This window comes from Chelonia mydas, chromosome 5 (genome assembly GCF_015237465.2).
Source record: "Chelonia mydas isolate rCheMyd1 chromosome 5, rCheMyd1.pri.v2, whole genome shotgun sequence".
Lineage (NCBI taxonomy): Eukaryota > Metazoa > Chordata > Testudines > Cheloniidae > Chelonia > Chelonia mydas.
The window spans coordinates 69,067,504-69,085,365 of record NC_051245.2 but is presented as its reverse complement, the minus strand read 5'-3'; the positions used below and the strand labels follow the sequence as shown (position 1 = coordinate 69,085,365).

Genomic DNA, 17,862 nt, shown 5'->3' with positions numbered 1-17,862 from the left:
TAATTATAGGCCTGTCAGCCCGACATCTATCCCGGGCAAGCTAATGGTGCAGCTGATACGGGCCTCTCCCAATAAAGAACTAAAAGAGGGTAAAATAAACAATGCATATGAACATGGGTTTATGGAAAACAGAGCTTGTCAAACTGACCTGTTATCTTTTTTTGATAAACTACAAGGTTGGTTGATAAAGGTAATAGTGTTGATGTAATACACTTAGACTTCTGTAAGGCAATAGACTTGATACTGCATGATACTTTGATTAAAAAACTTGTATGATATAAAATTAACATGGCACATATTAGATACCTTAAAAAGTTGGCTAACTGATAGGTCTCAAAATGTAATTGTAAATGGGGAATTGTCATCAAATGGGTATGTTTCCAGTGACGTTCTGCAGTTCTTGGCCCTATGCTATTTAACATTTTTGTTAAGTTACCTGGAAGAAAACAAAATAATCACTGATAAACTTTGCAGATGACACAAATATTGGGGCAGTGGTAAATAATGAAGAGGACAGGTCACTGATACAGAGTGAACTGGATCTCTTGGAAAGCTGGGTGCAAATAATGTGTTTTAATATGGCTACATGTAAATGTAGACATCTAAGAACAAAAAATGGACGCTACAGAGATGCTCTAGGAATTATTTTAGGAAGTTCTATGGCCTGTGTTATACAGGAGGTCAAACTAGCTGATCACAATAGTCCGTTCCGGCCTTGGAATCTATGAATCTAATGCAAAAGATGTTGGCTGCGCAGCTGTGTTAAATTATTTTCATGCTTCTGCTGGAGAGGAAGCCACTGCCTTTTGTTAGAAATAACTGACGCAAAATAACTTGATGATTTTTCAAATCACACGTAGAGTGAAAATTTACTACAAATATTTCCAGAGATGCTTATCACCAGTAATCAGAAGGGTGCACCATGATTCTAGGCACTGGCAAAACCTCTTTGCTTCAATTAGCAATGTTGTAGATGGAGTTGGGCAGTTTGTAGCAGCTAACTTGTTACTCCAAGTGTAAAATTTCATGGAGGGCCCAAAACTGAGAAAGAAATTACAGCCTAAGGAAAAGGCTGTTGTCATGTGAAAACTTCATTATGTTAGAGCATGAAATCCCAGCTTCCAAAGTGAAAGCAAGTCCCAGACAGTCTTCAAAGTTGGGCTGCATTCAGCTACCGTAAGTTGAGATAATAGCAGATGCTACCTTCAGCACCCCCAACCTCACAAATTATTGTTGTTCACAGACCAACAAACCATTTCTTTGGCATGTCCATATTTTCCTTTTCCATGATACTCTATAAACACCTGCCAGACAAGTCTCCTTTATGGATAAATACGGTGGTGTACTGTCTCCTTGCATGCTAGCTTACTGGATTCTAATGGTTTAACTGACACTATGATTTGCCTTATTGCTGTGACTGGATATGGCACGTGTATGTACATACAGGCACACTTTTCTTCTTTCTGAACTGAAGGAGTGAGAGAAGGGTTTGCTTCTGCTGCGTTCAGAAACTGCTCATGTTGAGCTTATTGCTTTGATTATTATGCACGAACTATTATCTACAGAAAAAGGACAAGTTTGTGTTTCCCCTAATCAAAGTGCTTTTCACGCTCCATTTCTTTAATGCATACTTATATTATATTCCATTTAAATCTTAAACCAGTTAAGCTTAGTGAGAGAAGATTAAATATCCTGATCCTGCACGATTTGGAAAGCATTGTTCATCAGTAGATAAGTTCAGCAGTACAATTGATTTATTCAACAATGAGCAATGAAGGCTTGTATGTGTTTTGCTCTAAAAACAAGAATAATAGACTCTCTTAAGAAACCCCAGCATTAAACATTACCAAAAAGAATACTTTACAGGATTTTTTCATAATTTTATACACAGACACCAATATGTTTTGAGTTGTGAAACATTATCATTAAATACCTGCAGAATTTAAACCATTTTCTTTCAGGAATCTTTTACAAAATGTACAGAAGATATAATCAAGTGCTAAATGCGGGGAAGAGCTTCTCTCATTGCTAGGTTGATCAACTTTTTATTTGGCATTTCTCTCTTCTATCTGCTATTCAGCTGATTTTTGCCTAGCATTTTTTGTGCTGTCTGCCCCGTGTCCCTCTCACTTCTCTGCACAACACACCGCTTCCCTGTTCACCACCTATTTGCATGACCCCGCTTTGATGTTTGCCTGATGAGTCCCCTCCTGCAACACTACATGCTATTTAGAATTTATTGACTGTTTCCTCCCTTTTTCACTTAATTGGAATTTCATTTTAAAAAATCTCCAGTGAGAAACCTTTTCCAGATGCCCATTTCGAGCCAGATCCTGCAGACTTTTACTCATGTAACTAGTCTTCACCCACATGGAACAACTTCAATGACTACCGATATAAGGATTACTCGGGAAGAGGGGGCAAATTCTGAAGGATCATACCCTTGTTGAGCAATGCATTGTAAGGTGAACACCACAAAATTCCTTGTGCATGCTGCGGTTTGCATAGATCACCCACCTGTCAAATAGCTCCCCTCCTGTGACCAGCTCCAGAACAAGACTGATTTCTGTGGGGGTTTCAAATATCTCCTTCAGTTTTATCTGGGAAAAGATACCAAACAGAGTAATTATTTGAGTCCATGCACTGTACAATAGACTACAACAAAGGGACTGTAGTGAAGCGGAAGATGGTACTAACAGTGATTACATGGTTCACACTCAGATCAGTTAAGAAATTTATTCTAAGTATTGTTTATGGTGCCTAATTATTTCTTTTTGCTTCTTTTGATCTCCTCCGTGGATCCCTGTTTCTTCATCCCTACACATTCACTTCTCATAACTCAGCAACCCTCTCTCAAATGCAGGAAGATTAGAGACTGCTTTATGGCAATCAGGGCCTCTGCAGGAGTCTTAGAGGAAGTCCCCTGAAGACAAAGGCCAAGGCTTTTCCTCTCTCCAGGGAGTAACACCATGACACCACCAGCTGGCTCTATTTATCCCTTTCTGCCAGGTTCCCCTTTAAGCAAAAGGCTTGTTTTGTAATTCTGTCTTGCTACTTGGCGGAAACTTTAATAATTTACTTAAAATGTAACTCTGACTCAATGATCTTAGATAAAAACCCAGATTTTTAATCAAAGCCTCTCATACATTAGCATACAATGTGAGCTATGAAGATCAATACTGCGGTCTCAGAAACTGAATACATTGTTAATGAGAGGAGACACGTGAAATATTCTAAAAATACCCACTTACAATATTTGGATGTGAGAGGCGAAGGAGAACACCTATTTCAGTTCGGACAATTTTCTTGTCTACCTGGTTAAAAGAAAAAAAGATGTGAAGTGTGACTGCAATACTCATCTGAGAAACATCTAATGGCATTACAGGAAAATGTCTATTAGCAGATTGCGAGATTTCTTAGGAGAATGATTTGTGTCTCTTGCACTGAAGTCTAACTGGTAATTATCCCTCTGTATGAAGAGAATGAGAGTTTGCCCATGCTCTGGAATAATGTAAATTTTCTCTCTAGAACACTCACATTGCTGCAAGCCCTTGCAAGACAGAAAACACATGAAAGACAAGCCTGAAAAAGAGGCTACAGATTGTATTTGCTATTCTGCCCCTGTGCATCTCCATTACACCAGAGGATGGATGTGGCCCAGCATGATGTGTTTAACAGTGTGTGTCTGGTTAGTTGGGAAAGAAAGGATTCTTCACGCTTAGGTGGAGTTTATACCTTTGTGGTATATTTTGCTATAAAATTAAAAGGTGAACATAAAGGATGTCACGCCCCTGTATGGGCCAAACATCCCTTAGCCGGAGCCCAAATCAAGGTGTAAGGTTTGACTTGCTTCAGAGACACCTCTAAAGCAAAGGTATACAGGTGCACCTCATTTCAGCTAAATTCTGAGGAGGACCCTCCTCCCATTTGCTGCTCAACAACCACACTCTTCCAAGATCCTGTCTCTTGTTCCAGGTTCAGTTTCCATCTCCCTTGCAGCACATCTCACTTATAGTAAAGTTGAGGACCAATTCCACACAGCTGGTCCAGCCCTACTGCACCGCAGGGTCATTCACTCAGGATGACAACTGTGCTCCTACTAGCCAGAGGAAGAGGGTTAACCCCTTCCAGCTTTTGGAGAGGGTTGGTGTACCCCATCATACTCAGGTACTGAAGTGCACAAGGAAAAAAAAACCTGTTAAGTTTGAAAACATGTCATGAGGTTTATTTTATTTAGTTAGCTGAAGTAACCAGTAAGTTGATGGAAGAACTGTCCTAGTAACAGATACTTTCATAAAATGAAGAGCCATACTGAAAATGCTAATAATTAATGTTTCAAATGTCCCTAACTCAGTAAGAATTAGTGGGTTAATCATTATCAACATGGATAAAGGTAACCCTGTTATAATAAAAGAGAATGAGAACTATGAAGGATTCCACCCTCAAATGCATTTCACTATTCTTGTACAGGCTTCAGAAATGATAGCTTTTCCATTTCCTAGCACAGTTTGTAGAAATATTTGTGACATAACTATTTTTTTTAAATGTATGGTCCTGTTGCATTAGCTATCCTGTGTGGGTTTTTTTGTTTGTTTCACACAAGAACTCAATGTTATCCAAGGGAATTCACCGTGTAAGGTAGAAAATTGCCTGATGAACAAGTGGAACTTTATACTCAAGGTCTGTGCCTGTACTGTGGAGGCATATTCTTGAGTACTTATCATGGTTGTGGCTAGAAAGTAAGTAACAAATGTTTTTAAAAGCCGTCATATTATAGAAGCAGGATACCATTTGGAAAGAAGCAGCACTGTGCTTAAATAAAAGCTTCCTAAATTTTTACCTCGATTGTAGGGAAACATTTTGCTTCAACAGGGAATAAATACAGCAGTTGTTTTTCCAGTGACAACAAGCTTTAAATATTTTTCATTTTCAAAATTACAACGGAGATATAAAGCTCAATTCTCCTCTCACTTACAAAAGTGTAAATCAGCTGAAGTCTATGGTGTTACACTGGGGTAAAGGTGGTGTATGCAAGTACAGAATTAGACGTGTAGTCCTTCCTTGAAGCTGCTCATTTTAGTATGCTCTGACAGGAGACCAAAAAAGAAGAGCAACCTTGAAGAGACACTGTGAAGGAGGTCCCTTGTCCGACCAGCACGAAGAGGCAAAAATGGAAAGCGACTGAAATAGTTGAGTGAAAACCCTGTGTAGACTTCTCTGTAAAGCTGCTTCATAGTAGCAAGCCAGATAAACTTCAGTAAAGGTAATCAACTGAGACTATTCACAGAACATGTCGATCAAACTGACCTCAAAGTATAAGTCCTCCCAAAGACCCACACTGGATTGGAAGCAACATCTTTGTAATTATGTTCTATGTGTGCTCCCCTTAAAAAAAACAAAACAATGTAGGGAGTTTATTATCCCAGCACAGGCCATGCTTGTGCCAAAGTAGAGACTAGGGATATTGAGTTATACATCCTGGAAGTTTTCATCACTATTGCATTATGAGTGTCTGTCTTCCGGTTTTGAATCCCACTTCCTTCCTACATGTTAACAAGTACATCAAAACATTGACATTGTAGTGGTGATATTCTCACCCAATGCTACTTTTTAGTAAGCGGCCATGTGTGGATGGAGTGAGGTGTAGTTGGCATCATTCCCTAGCTCCTGAAGACAGTAAACATCATGTCTTAGATCTTACCTTCTCTAGTTTGTCCTTTAGAATAGCTTTTTCAAATTCTAGCGGTTGGCATATTTAACTCCTATGGAAGTTGAAAGGTTGGATTACTACATTTCAAAGCTGAAAATATGAGTAATGTGGTCTAATGATAATGATATGTGATGCCAAGCAGAACACATAGATTGACTCTAGTCAATTGACTAGTTGGGACAGTCTCCACAAAAGTTTGGAGAGTCAGATAAGAAGAAAAGAAAATGGAACTGTGACATCTCCAGGTGCATTTCACCTCCCATGATTTTCACAATAGTAGTGTAAGTGAAATGGGTGGTTTGATGGGATCTCTGGGATGCAGCCTGGGACTGTGAGACACTGTGCCCCCTTAACTCTCCAGTGTGGGCTCTCTCACAATGCTTTGCTAGTGACAAGCAGCAAACCCCTCCAGGTACTGCTACCACTCTGCTGGACAATGACTGGTGATGTCTGTTCTGCACCCACCCGGCCATTGGTTACCTCCCTTGTCATGGTCTCTGGAGAACTCGTATCTATCTGGGTGCTTCCCAAACCCAGAGCATATTTTAGTGAAAACCATACAACACAATTCTTATAATTTTATGTGCATTAATGATACACTTTTAGATGGAACAATGGGTTTCAGCAGATCATAACCTTTCCCCATATACCTCACATGACATGCTTTATATGCAATATCACAATTATATATAGATGAGTACTATGGGGGCTACAGGGCGCTCCCGAAGTATAGAGTGTTACAGAGGGCCCATAACCAAACTTTCCTAAACTTCAAAGGTATTGGCTCAGTTTGAAATATCAGATTACATTCTTTTTCACAAGTGGCATGCCCTCTCAGGCTGTATACTCATCTCCACAATGAGGGGAGCTTCTTGTTGTTCAAGAAGCAGCATTACCTGAACAATAAAATAGTTTTGTTAACATTAACCAATAGATTTCAAAAAGTAATTGTAAGTGGTGAATTGACATTGAAAGGAGGTGTTTTTAGTGGTGTGCTGCAGGGAACTGATCTCAGCTGATTATTATTCAATATCTTTATCAATGATTTAGAGAAATATATAAAACCAGCGCAGGTAAAATTTGCAAAATTACAAAAAAAAAAAATTGGTGGAGTGGCAAATCATTAAGGGGACAGGTCAGTTATACAGACCGATTGGGATCACTTGATTAGATGGACTCATTGGAACAGCATGCCTGTTAACACAGCCAAATGCAAGGTCATACACCTGAGAACAATGTACATGGGACACACTTCTAAAATGAGAAACTATACTCTGAAAAGCAGTGACTCTGAAAAGGACTTTGGGGTCATGGGAGACAATCAGCAATCTTGTCGCTAAGAGGGAGAATGCAATCCTTGGCTATATAAGCCAGGGAATATGAAGTAGAAGTACGGAGGTAGTATTACTTCTGCATTAGTGAGGCCATTGACGGAATAGCATGTCCAGCTCTGGTGTCCACTTTGCAAAAAGAATGTGCTCAGAAACAAGCTACAAGAATGATTTGAGGTCTGGAGAACAAAACTGTACAGCAAGAAACTAAGAGTATGTCTGCATAACAGCTGGGAGGTATAATTCTGGCTCTGCTCAAGCTAGCCCACTAAAAATAGCAGCTTGCCTGGGGAGCAGCATGGGCTAGCCACCCAAGTACGTATCTAGGACCTCGGACGGGGGTCGCCTGAGGCACTGCCCATGCCACCCTGGCCACATGGATATTTTCAGTACACTAACTCAAGCAGAGCTAGCTTGTGTATGTCTACCCAAGCTGGGAATCATAACTTCCAGCTGCTGTGTAGAAATACCCTTAATAAGCATTTGGAAGAAAGGTTACCAGGTGACTTGATCATGGTCTACAAGTACCGACATGGGGAAGAGATTTCTAACAGATGGCTCTTTCATCTAACAGAAGAAAGCATAACAAGATTCAATGTTATAAATAAGTAAAAAAAAATTAACAAAGGGGGGCAATTAACCACTAGAACAACTTAGCAAAGTTTGTGGTGGATTCTTCATAACTGAAATCCTTAAAGGAAGACTTGATATCTTTTAAAAAGCTATCTTATATCTCAAACTGAAGGTATGGGCTTGATATAGAAATTACTGGGTAACGTGCTGTGGCCTGTGTTATGAAGGACGTCAGACTAGATTATCATAATGGTCCCTTCTGATCTTAAAATCTGTGGATACATAACATTAGTGAATCTAAATCCCAGTGGTGCAAAGCCTTTTTTGTACAAAGTGTTCTGAAGGGCCATCACAGCCCTATAAAAATTACAAGTATTTCTAGTATTATAAAGTTAATAACTTGGCCTTCAGTAAGTGTATTAAGTGTGTAAACGGGACATTTTTTTAGGACTTGCAGGTAAGGCAACTGCCTACTTTCTTGTGAGTTGATATAAAAACTAGGGGGCTGTGACTGTAAATACTAAGTATGGGCATAATCCTGCAAACCGTTACTCAAAGGAGCAATCCCTCGACATCAATGAGGCTACTCATGTGCGTAAAGATTATCTGTGAGAGTGAAGATTTGGAGGATCAGGCTTTAAATACTTACTAGATTCTCAAAGTCAATTCCTTCCAGCTAGAAAGGTTTAAGGAGATTGGAGACTGATGAATTCTGGACTTTTTTTCATATTCTCTGTAAAATGTCTGTCTAACCCAGTAGATATCAAGCAAATGAATTCAAAATATTGCACAAGGTGGTTATTCCCCCATGAAACCTATTTAAATGTGGCAATCTACTTTCTCCAGCATGCTGTAGGTGTCAAACTGAACAGGACACAGTTCATTTTCTCTATTTTTGGACATGTTCATGCATTATGAATATCTGGCAATAGGTATGCAATAAGACTATGTCTACACAACAGCTGCACCGCTGTAGCACTTCTGGGGAAGACACTCTAAGCCGACAGAGAGAGAGCTCCTGTTAGCTTAATATCACCTGCCTGCGCGAGAGGTGGTAGGTATGTTGGTGGGAGAAGCTCTCCCACTGACAAAGCACTGTCCATGTCACTCAGGGGTGCAGATTATTCACACCCCTGATTGAGGTAAATTATACTGAAGTAATTTGTAGTGTAAACATGCCTGAGTTTTCCTTTTGGAACCAAATGGGTATTGCTAGGGTATAATAAAGAGCTTAAGGAACAGGATCCTGATTTTATCCGCCTGATGGCAACATATTAAGAGAGGAAGGATGGTCCAGTAGTTTGGAGACTAGCTTGAGACTCGTTCAATTCCCAGTCCTGCCACAGACTTCCTGTGTGACACCAAGCAAGTCACCGAGGCTCTCTGTGCCTCAGTTCCACATATGACAAATAATGATAATGAAACTTCATATCTCACCAGGGTGCTGTGAGGTAAAGATGTTAAAAGATTATGAGGAGCTCGGATACCACAGTAATGGGGGCCATGTAAGTACCTAACATAGTTAGATATTTGTAAACAGCCTGGAAAGTGATAACCAAAAATGGCTATGGGGATAAATCTTAGCAACAGAAGAGAGTGTGTGTGTGTGTGTCTGTGTATCTATAAAACATAAAATCTCTGTATGGTAAGAGCATCAGCCTACATAACACAGTCATTAGGGAGATCATGCTATTTTACCTCTTACATTCATTTCCTTACCAACTCACATGCAAAGTGTCACGTGTACCACAACATATGTCACCACTTAATTTAGTCCAGCCTCTTCCATGGAAGATGCATCTACTTATATAAGGTCTGAATTTGGTGCTAGATGTTTATCCTGGATACAAGCATCTACAATTCTGTCACTGAGATTTATCTATTCCTGAAGGCAATCACTTTGCTAGGAAAACAATTATGCACTTTGAAATAAATATTTTTAAAACACTGTATTTTTAAAATCACATTTAAATTCTTGCTAATAATATATTTTTGTATAAATTTTGTTAAGCTAACAGAGGTAAATATGGGCCCAAACATGAACCATTTATCCAAAAATACCCCACAACCCCAAGTGTTTGGATAAAAGACACCCAGATATGAACCATTAGTTTGAGTTGTGTAAACGAATATCCGACCAACACATTTTCACAAAACTAGAACCATTCTTGATTTTGCCTGGATGCACTTTACAAATTCAAAGCACATATCAACTAGGACAATTTATCTGAGCCTGAGTCTACAGTTCTTTCACATGTTGTGTGCTGCTTACATGAGTAAGCCAACAAGGCTATTATCATGAGTAAATACCACGCAGTGAGTGTAAGTGTTGCAGAATCAGACCCTTTGAGAAGTAGTAGTAAAATCAATGCCAGCTGCCAGCAGTTCACTGGTTACAGTAGTTTAGTGACTATCCTTGGATGACAAAGAGATTATCCTTTAATTTTAATCTGTTCTAAAAGGACTCATCAAAAGTATTTGATCTCTGGGCATAAAATCCCTTCTTCCTTTGAAAACCTACCATGTGTTTTTTACTAGCTTGTGAATGTCAGGTTTGGATGACTTAACAATGCTGAGACTTAACTGAACTCTGTTTCCCATCTCCAAGTCCAATATTGCAGATCAGTTAAAAGCAAACTGAAAGATATTTTCTGTATTGGTGTGTTTGCTTTACCTATTAGTTCTTCGCTGCTGACCCTCGGCAAGAAGTTTCCAGGAACACAGACATACATTCAAACAAAGTGCACTGGGGACAGCATGTAATTATTTATACCTTTATTCTCATGCTGTCATGGTTTATCTGTGCAGACACCATATAGAGTGTTAAACTGCCAAAAGCCAAGCAAGAAGCAAGAATTGTTATGAAGAGTGATATGGCACTGTTCTTTAGCATTCTCATTCCTATTTGTATTCCGGTGTGCATCCACAATATGCTAGGCACTATCTACACAAACAGGAAGACATATTCCAGGCCCCAAAGAACTCACAAGATAGGCAGTATATGGAGGACACAAGACAGGGATACAATCAAAATACGTACAATTCTTATATGCATAATGGCTAGGTTGAGGGCCAAGTTGAGGAAAGATTTATTCATATAGAAAAAAAAACATTTATTGGGTATTTTAACACTTTAGCTCACATTCTGGTTATTGCTTGTCCTCTCAGATTGTGAAGTCTCTGGGGCAAGGATTGTATCTGCATATATGGTTGGACAGCACCCTGCACACTGAGAGCACTATTACATACAACAAATAAGTTATGATGATAATAATTTAAGTGAAGTATGTGTGTCAAGTGGTCTTTAGAGCCCTTCCCAGCCAGCTTCCTGCTGCAGGAGTGGAGCCCACTTGCTTGTGCATTGTTGACAACATTTACAAAAGTTTTTCAAGTAACAGCTTTCCAAATAAGCAGGGGTTCTGGATGCAGTTAGGTCCCTCAGCCATTGGATAGATGTCTGTGTCTTCTGGTTAGTTTCAGGACTTATACAGCACTTTACAAACATTAAAGCTGAAATCCTGCCTCAACTAAAGTTAATGGCACAACTCCTATTGACTTCAACAGGGCGAGGTGTGACCAAAAGCACCCCTATGCAGTATTGTAAGAATCTCTGTATAAAATATGCCTTGTGAGTTATCATTTGAAAACTAATAACTCACTGGTCAATAATATCATGATGAAATATATGTAGCAACATTATATGTAAAGTTATGAATTCCCCCTGTATGATGTTATTAGCACATGTTCAAAATGAGACAGCCATGCCTAGGCAAAAGTTATTAAACAGGCCTATCCTAAACAAAGGAATGTGTGAATACCCCAATTTACATACAAGTAGTAAACAGGATCCCTGAGACAGCAAAGGGGGAAAATGGCAGCAGACGAAGCAAATCTTCATTTAAGCAAACATAGGTGAGAAGAAAGAGCATAGAGCCTCCTTCATCTCCTTATTGCCTTCTTTACTGTTTGAATAAGCTTTGCTTTGAGGGGTAATCTTCAGAAGGTTCCACTTCAGCAAGTGACTGGACTATAAAAGTAAGGGGCAAAAACACCCCAGATCATCTCTTTTCTACCTAAGAAGACAAAGGAACCAACCCTTTGACTTTGGGAGCAGATCCTGACCTGAGAGTTTGATCAGCCATGTTGCTAGGATCATGTGGTAAGGATTTTACATTGAACCAAGTCTAGCTTAATGAGTTTTGGTTACTAGAAAGCATTTTATCTTTCAGAGTAGCAGCCGTGTTAGTCTGTATTCGCAAAAAGAAAAGGAGTACTTGTGGCACCTTAGAGACTAACCAATTTATTTGAGCATAAGCTTTCGTGAGCTACAGCTCACTTCATCGGATGCATAAAGTGGAAAATACAGAATTAAGTAAATTAATTAAAATAAAGTATTTTCCATTTTATGCATCCAATGAAGTGAGCTGTAGCTCACTTGGTTAGTCTCTAAGGTGGTTAGTCTCTAAGGTGCCACAAGTACTCCTTTTCATTTTATCTTTATTTCTCTTGTAACCATTTCTGACTTTAATGCTCGGTACTTGAATTCACTTAAAATCCTACCTTCTTTTGTTAATAAAACTTGTTTCACTTTTAATCTAAACCAATCCAGTGCTGTGTTTAAACTGAACTGTTTGGTAACTCCAGTTACAGTAGCAGACTGTTGAATACTGACCCCATACAGGGGCAAGGGACCTTTACTATCTGAACTTTCCAGGAGAGGACTGGACAGTGCAGAACATACTTTTGGGGAAAATTTGGGACTGGGAGTATGTTGGGGATCACCCTGCAAGTAATAAGCAAGGCTGGTGGATGCCAGAGTGTGGCTGGTGTTTGCTGACAGGCTGCTGGGGTCAGAGCTGCTGCAGGGCTGCAGCTATACACAGACACTCAGGGTGTGACCTGCATGCTGGCAGGCTGTTTGTGAGCAGTCCATGTTGGGTGCTACAGCAGCAAAGCATTGTGAGGCACCCAAGGTTAAGGGACAGGGGTGACAACCTCTCACTGGTCTGGATTGCACCCTGGAATGTGATACCAGGATTTCACCTTAACTTAATTGTCACAATCCCTCTGTGAGGCAGCCAGGTATTATTATCCCCTTTTCACAGATCTGGAAACTGAGGCACAAAGTGTTAAGGACATTTACAAATGTGGGTGTATATAGTTAAATGGCTAACTCCATACTGAGGCACCAAAATAAAAGTGGCCTGATTTCCAGTGGTTCTGAACACTCATCTCCCATTGTTTAGCATCTTGGGCTTTTGCTCTTTACTCTACACATGTACATTTGAAAAGTTTGTCTTTGTCTAAGCTGGAATTGTCTGCATCCGTTTGAGGGGGTGCCACTGTGACCTGCGCAGGCCTACAAATGCTGGCTCTGTCTGCATCAGATCAAATCTGAAATGTTAGAAGTTGTAATAAATGAATCCTGGGTTTTCCCCCAACTGGTGCCCCACAGCATAATGCTCTATCTTTAAACAATCCCTGATCTGAAATCCTTTCCACTGTCTCACGTACATACCTCTAACTTAACCAAATGTAACATCAAACCAAACAACTGAAGTTGTATATTTAAATTTCCCTGTATCTGTGGACTGGGACTGGTTATTGGCTTGCCCCTGCTCTTTACTAGAACGGTAGAGATGTTAAGAGTAACAAGAAGGGTTTCTTCAAGTATGTTAGCAACAAGAAGAAAGCCAAGGAAAGTGTGGGTCCCTTACTGAAGGAGGGAGGCAACTTAGTGACAGAGGATGTGGAAAAAAGCTAATGTACTCAATGCTTTTTTTACCTCTGTCTTCACGAACAAGGTCAGCTCCCGGACTGCTGCACTGGGCAGCACAGCATGGGGAGGTGACGACCAGTCCTCTGTGGAGAAAGAAGTGGTTCAGGACTATTTAGAAAAGCTGGACGAGCACAAGTCTATGGGACTGGATGCACTGCATCCGAGGGTGCTAAAGGAGTTGGTGGATGTGATTGCAGAGCCATTGGCCATTATCTTTGAAAACTCATGGCCATTGGGGGAAGTCCCGGAAGACTGGAAAAACGCTAATGTAGTGCCAATCTTTAAAAAAGGGAAGGAGGAGGATCCTGGGAACTACAGGCCGGTCAGCCTCACCTCAGTCCCCGGAAAAATCATGGAGCAGGTCCTCAAGAAATCAATTCTGAGGCACTTAGAGGAGAGGAAAGTGATCAGGAACAGTCAGCATGGATTCACGAAGGGCAAGTCATGCCTGACTAATCTAATTGCCTTCTATGACGAGAAAGCTGGCTCTGTGGATGAGGGGAAAGCAGTGGATGTGTTATTCCTTGAGTTTAGCAAAGCTTTTGATACAGTCTACCACAGTATTCTTGCCAGCAAGTTAAAGAAGTATGGACTGGATGGATGGACTATAAGGTGGCTAAAAGCTGGCTAGATCTTTGAGCTCAACAGGTAGCGATCAATGGCTCCATGTCTAGTTAGCAGCCAGTATCAAGCGGAGTGCCCCAAGGGTCGGTCCTGCGGCCGGATTTGTTCAATATCTTCATTAATGATCTGGAGGATGGTGTGGACTGCACCCTCAGCAAGTTTGCAGATGACACTTAAACTGGGAGGAGTGGTAGGTATGCTGGAGGGTAGGAATAGGATACAGAGGGACCTAGACAAATGAGAGGATTGGGCCAAAAGAAATCTGATGAGGTTCAACAAGGACAAGTGCAGAGTCCTGCACTTAGGACGGAAGAATCCCATGCACCGCTACAGACTAGGGACCGAATGGCTCGGCAGCAGTTCTGCAGAAAAGGACCTAGGGGTTACAGTGGACGAGAAGCTGGATATGAGTCAACAGTGTGCCCTTGTTGCCAAGAAGGCTAACGGCATTTTGGGCTGTATAAGTGGGGGCATTGCCAGCAGATCGAGGAACATGATCATTCCCCTGTATTTGACAATGGTGAGGCCTCATCTGGAGTACTGTGTCCAGTTTTGGGCCCCACACTACAAGAAGGATGTGGAAAAATTGGAGAGAGTCCAGCGGAGGGTAACAAAAATGATTCGGGGGCTGGAGCCACATGAGTTATGAGGAGAGGCTGAGGGAACTGGGATTGTTTAGTCTGCAGAAGAGAAGAATGAAGGGGGATTTGATAGCTGCTTTCAACGACGTGAAGGGGGGTTCCAAAGAGGATGGCTCTAGACTGTTCTCAGTGGTAGCAGATGACAGAACAAGGAGTAATGGTCTCAAGTTGCAGTGGAGGAGGTTTAGGTTGAATGTTAGGAAAAACTTTTTCATTAGGAGGGTGGTAAAGCACTGGAATGGGTTACCTAGGGAGGTGGTGGAATCTCCTTCCGTAGAGGTTTTCAAGGTCAGGCTGGACAAAGCCCTGACTGGGATGATTTAGTTGGGGATTGGTCCTGCTTTGAGCAGAGGTTGAACTAGATGACCTCCTGAGGTCCCTTCCAACCTTGATATTGTATGATTCTATAGTAACTAAGAAATAATACATATTGTTTTGAGATAATGCAGTAACTATATTATAACTCAACAGTTCTTTGCACTTCATAGTCCATGGTATCAATGTTGCTGCTGCCTACTACTTTATAACTCTTGTCACTTCTTTATCTCTTTAACTTTGAAGACCGTTCTTAATTTCTCAGATAAACTATGCAGAATCATTTTCTGGTCCACTAAGCTTCTGAAAGTCATAACTCTTGGCAGCAAATGACATACTTGTCTGTCTCCATAAACCAAAGTCACTTTTGTCTTTGTGGATAAATTAAAGGCTGCTAAAGAATATGCTAACTGACTAATACAAGTAACTTAAGAGGCAGCTGTTTTGACAAGGCATTTTCACATTTTTTTTTTTAAAATCACATTTTAATTTACTATAATGAAGCTGGAAACTGAAGCATAAGATCACAGGAACTGGCTGCAGTGCACAGATGAAAATCAGTCTTAACAAATTTAAGTAACCATTACTATAATACTTTGGTTGTTAATAAGAGCAAAACTGATAATTCAATCCACAAGAGATCCTGTTACATATAGGGGAAAAGAGCTTATAGCAAGACTGAAATGTGGGACTCTCCTACTCACTCCATGGATAAGTAAACCCGAATCAACATCAGGTGCTCATTAGGACTTCTGCTGGCCTGGCCTCAGCTGTCAAATCTTCCAAAGGAGAACTGGTAAGTGCACATTGCAAGGTTACAAATTGCTCCAAGGTAATAGGGGGTGCGTAGAGGGAGACTAATAAGGAAACTGAGGCAGCTCCCAAAGATGCATTTGGTGAATAAGTAGTAATGTACTGGGTAAAGATTTAAACCATCTATATTTAATTCAAGTTGCTGACAATTAGAGTACTCAATCACTCATTCGATAATGCTGGCAGTTTATACCCTACATTATTATTATAAAACATTTGTATAGCACAGTAGACTTACACAGAGTGCTTTAAAACACACAGCGAATAGTAGTGGGAAAGGATTAGGAATACAGATGAGAAGTTCTGTTTTGGAGAGAATTTGTTTGAGATAGAAAGTGGACATCCAAGACTAAATGTCAGAAAGGCAGGTGCAGACACAAGACTGGGTGAGGGGAGAAGTCGGGCTAGTGAGACAGAGCCAGGAGCCATTGGCACAGGGTTGGAGACATGGAAGGAGATAACATAGCAAAGAGTGTGTGTGCACATAGAAAGAAGATAGAAATGAGTATAAAACCCTAAGGGACACCAACAGACAGACAGGAGTATGAGAGAGTTTAGGACAAATTTAAAAACATGGTAGAAATGTGGTCAGCAAGTTACGGAGAAAGCAGGGAGGGCACAGAATCATGTAAGCCCAGGAGAGAGAGGGAGAGACAGCAGAGATTGAGACAGCTATGAGCAGTGTCAAAAGTAGAAGACAAATCAGGAAGAAAGAGAAAATAGAAGCACCCCATCGATTTAGCTAGAAAGAGATCATTAGAGGCTTAATGAGAGCTGTTTCAGTCGTGTGGAGAGGGCAGAAGCCAGATTGGAGGTCACTGAGTCAAGAGCTGAAGGAAAGAAAGTCAAGGCACTGAGAGTAACCAGCATATTTCAGGATACTGAGGGATACTGGGGAACTAGGCAGCCTACCCACCCACAGGCAGCCAGCCAGAGAGCCAAGCAGGGCAGCCAGGCACCCACCTCACAAACCAGCTTGACAAGGGAGAAGCCAGCTGGGGAGCTGGGCAGCCTACCTGGCAGGCAGTTGGGGAACTGGCAAGCCTGGGAATCTGAAAAGCCCACCCCAACACAAGCTGGCCAGCCTGATTTCCTGACAACCTGCCCACCCACCTGTCAGCTGGCTGGTGTGTGGGCAGGCTGTCAGGAAACCAGGTGGCCACCGGGCCAGCCTGCTGGCTTCTGTTGAAAGTTTTGACAGAACTGACACATTCCCCCGAAATGTTTTGATTCCATCAAATCACCATTTTCTGGTGACACACTGTTCCATCAGAAAATTTTTGACCAGCTCTGCCCAGTAATGTTTCTATCTAGCCCATGACTTCTGTTTGAGCTCTAACATAGTTTAAAAAAAAGAGATCTGCTCTTGATTTTAAGATTTGAATGTTATAGAATATTCCATGTCCCTAAGTAAGTTGTTCCAGGGTTAACTCCCTCACTGTTAAAAACATGCCCCTTATTTCAAAGCAAGGACGTGGCAGAATAGTCTTCTACTTTCAGATATTACAATTTACAAAATCTCTGACAGCCTGTATAACGTCCACCTGTGAGAGGACAGAGAAACACACAATAAAACCAGTGCAAGAAGTCTTCTGAGAATATGGGTCTCTATGCTGGCTCGCGGATTTTGGACATTCGGATCAGATACTCAGCCACCAAAGTCAGTGGATCTGTGGTGATTCATACCAATTAAAAATGAGAATAAATTAGGAAAATTGGGGGATACACTTTAAAAAAAAAACAGTAGGGCAGAAAATTCCAAATCAAATACCATTAGCTGCTTATATTTAATCAAGTTTGGATAATATTTTTCAATTGTACTGGGGCACCACCATCACCAGCACCAATACATATGAATACACTTCTATCGAGTGTATGCTACAGATGGGGCATGCATTTGACATCTACTGAAGATGACCGTATACTCTGGTTTAGCTTTTTGAGCAAAGTTAAGAGTTTCTATGAAGTAAAGGTTTTGTTTTTCAGAAGCCGTTCACTCTGGGACAAACTTTCTCAGCAATGCCTACAGCCATCTCTTAGCGAGGCAATGACCCCTGTGTACAGGGTGACAGACAA

The 17,862-nt window shown here is 40.9% G+C and overlaps 1 protein-coding gene across 1 annotated transcript in view; it reads right to left on the bottom strand.

Annotated features, from left to right (window-relative positions):
* The window catches only part of CAMK4 (calcium/calmodulin dependent protein kinase IV), a 307,228-nt gene that overhangs the window by 141,486 nt on the left and 147,880 nt on the right, over window positions 1–17,862 (bottom strand). Inside the window, exons 3-4 of the mRNA XM_037901535.2 lie at window positions 3,252–3,314; window positions 2,518–2,600 (exon numbers count right to left, since the gene is read on the bottom strand). Coding sequence (XP_037757463.1) covers window positions 2,518–2,600; window positions 3,252–3,314 — 146 coding nt within the window. The remainder of the gene's footprint in view (window positions 1–2,517; window positions 2,601–3,251; window positions 3,315–17,862) is intronic.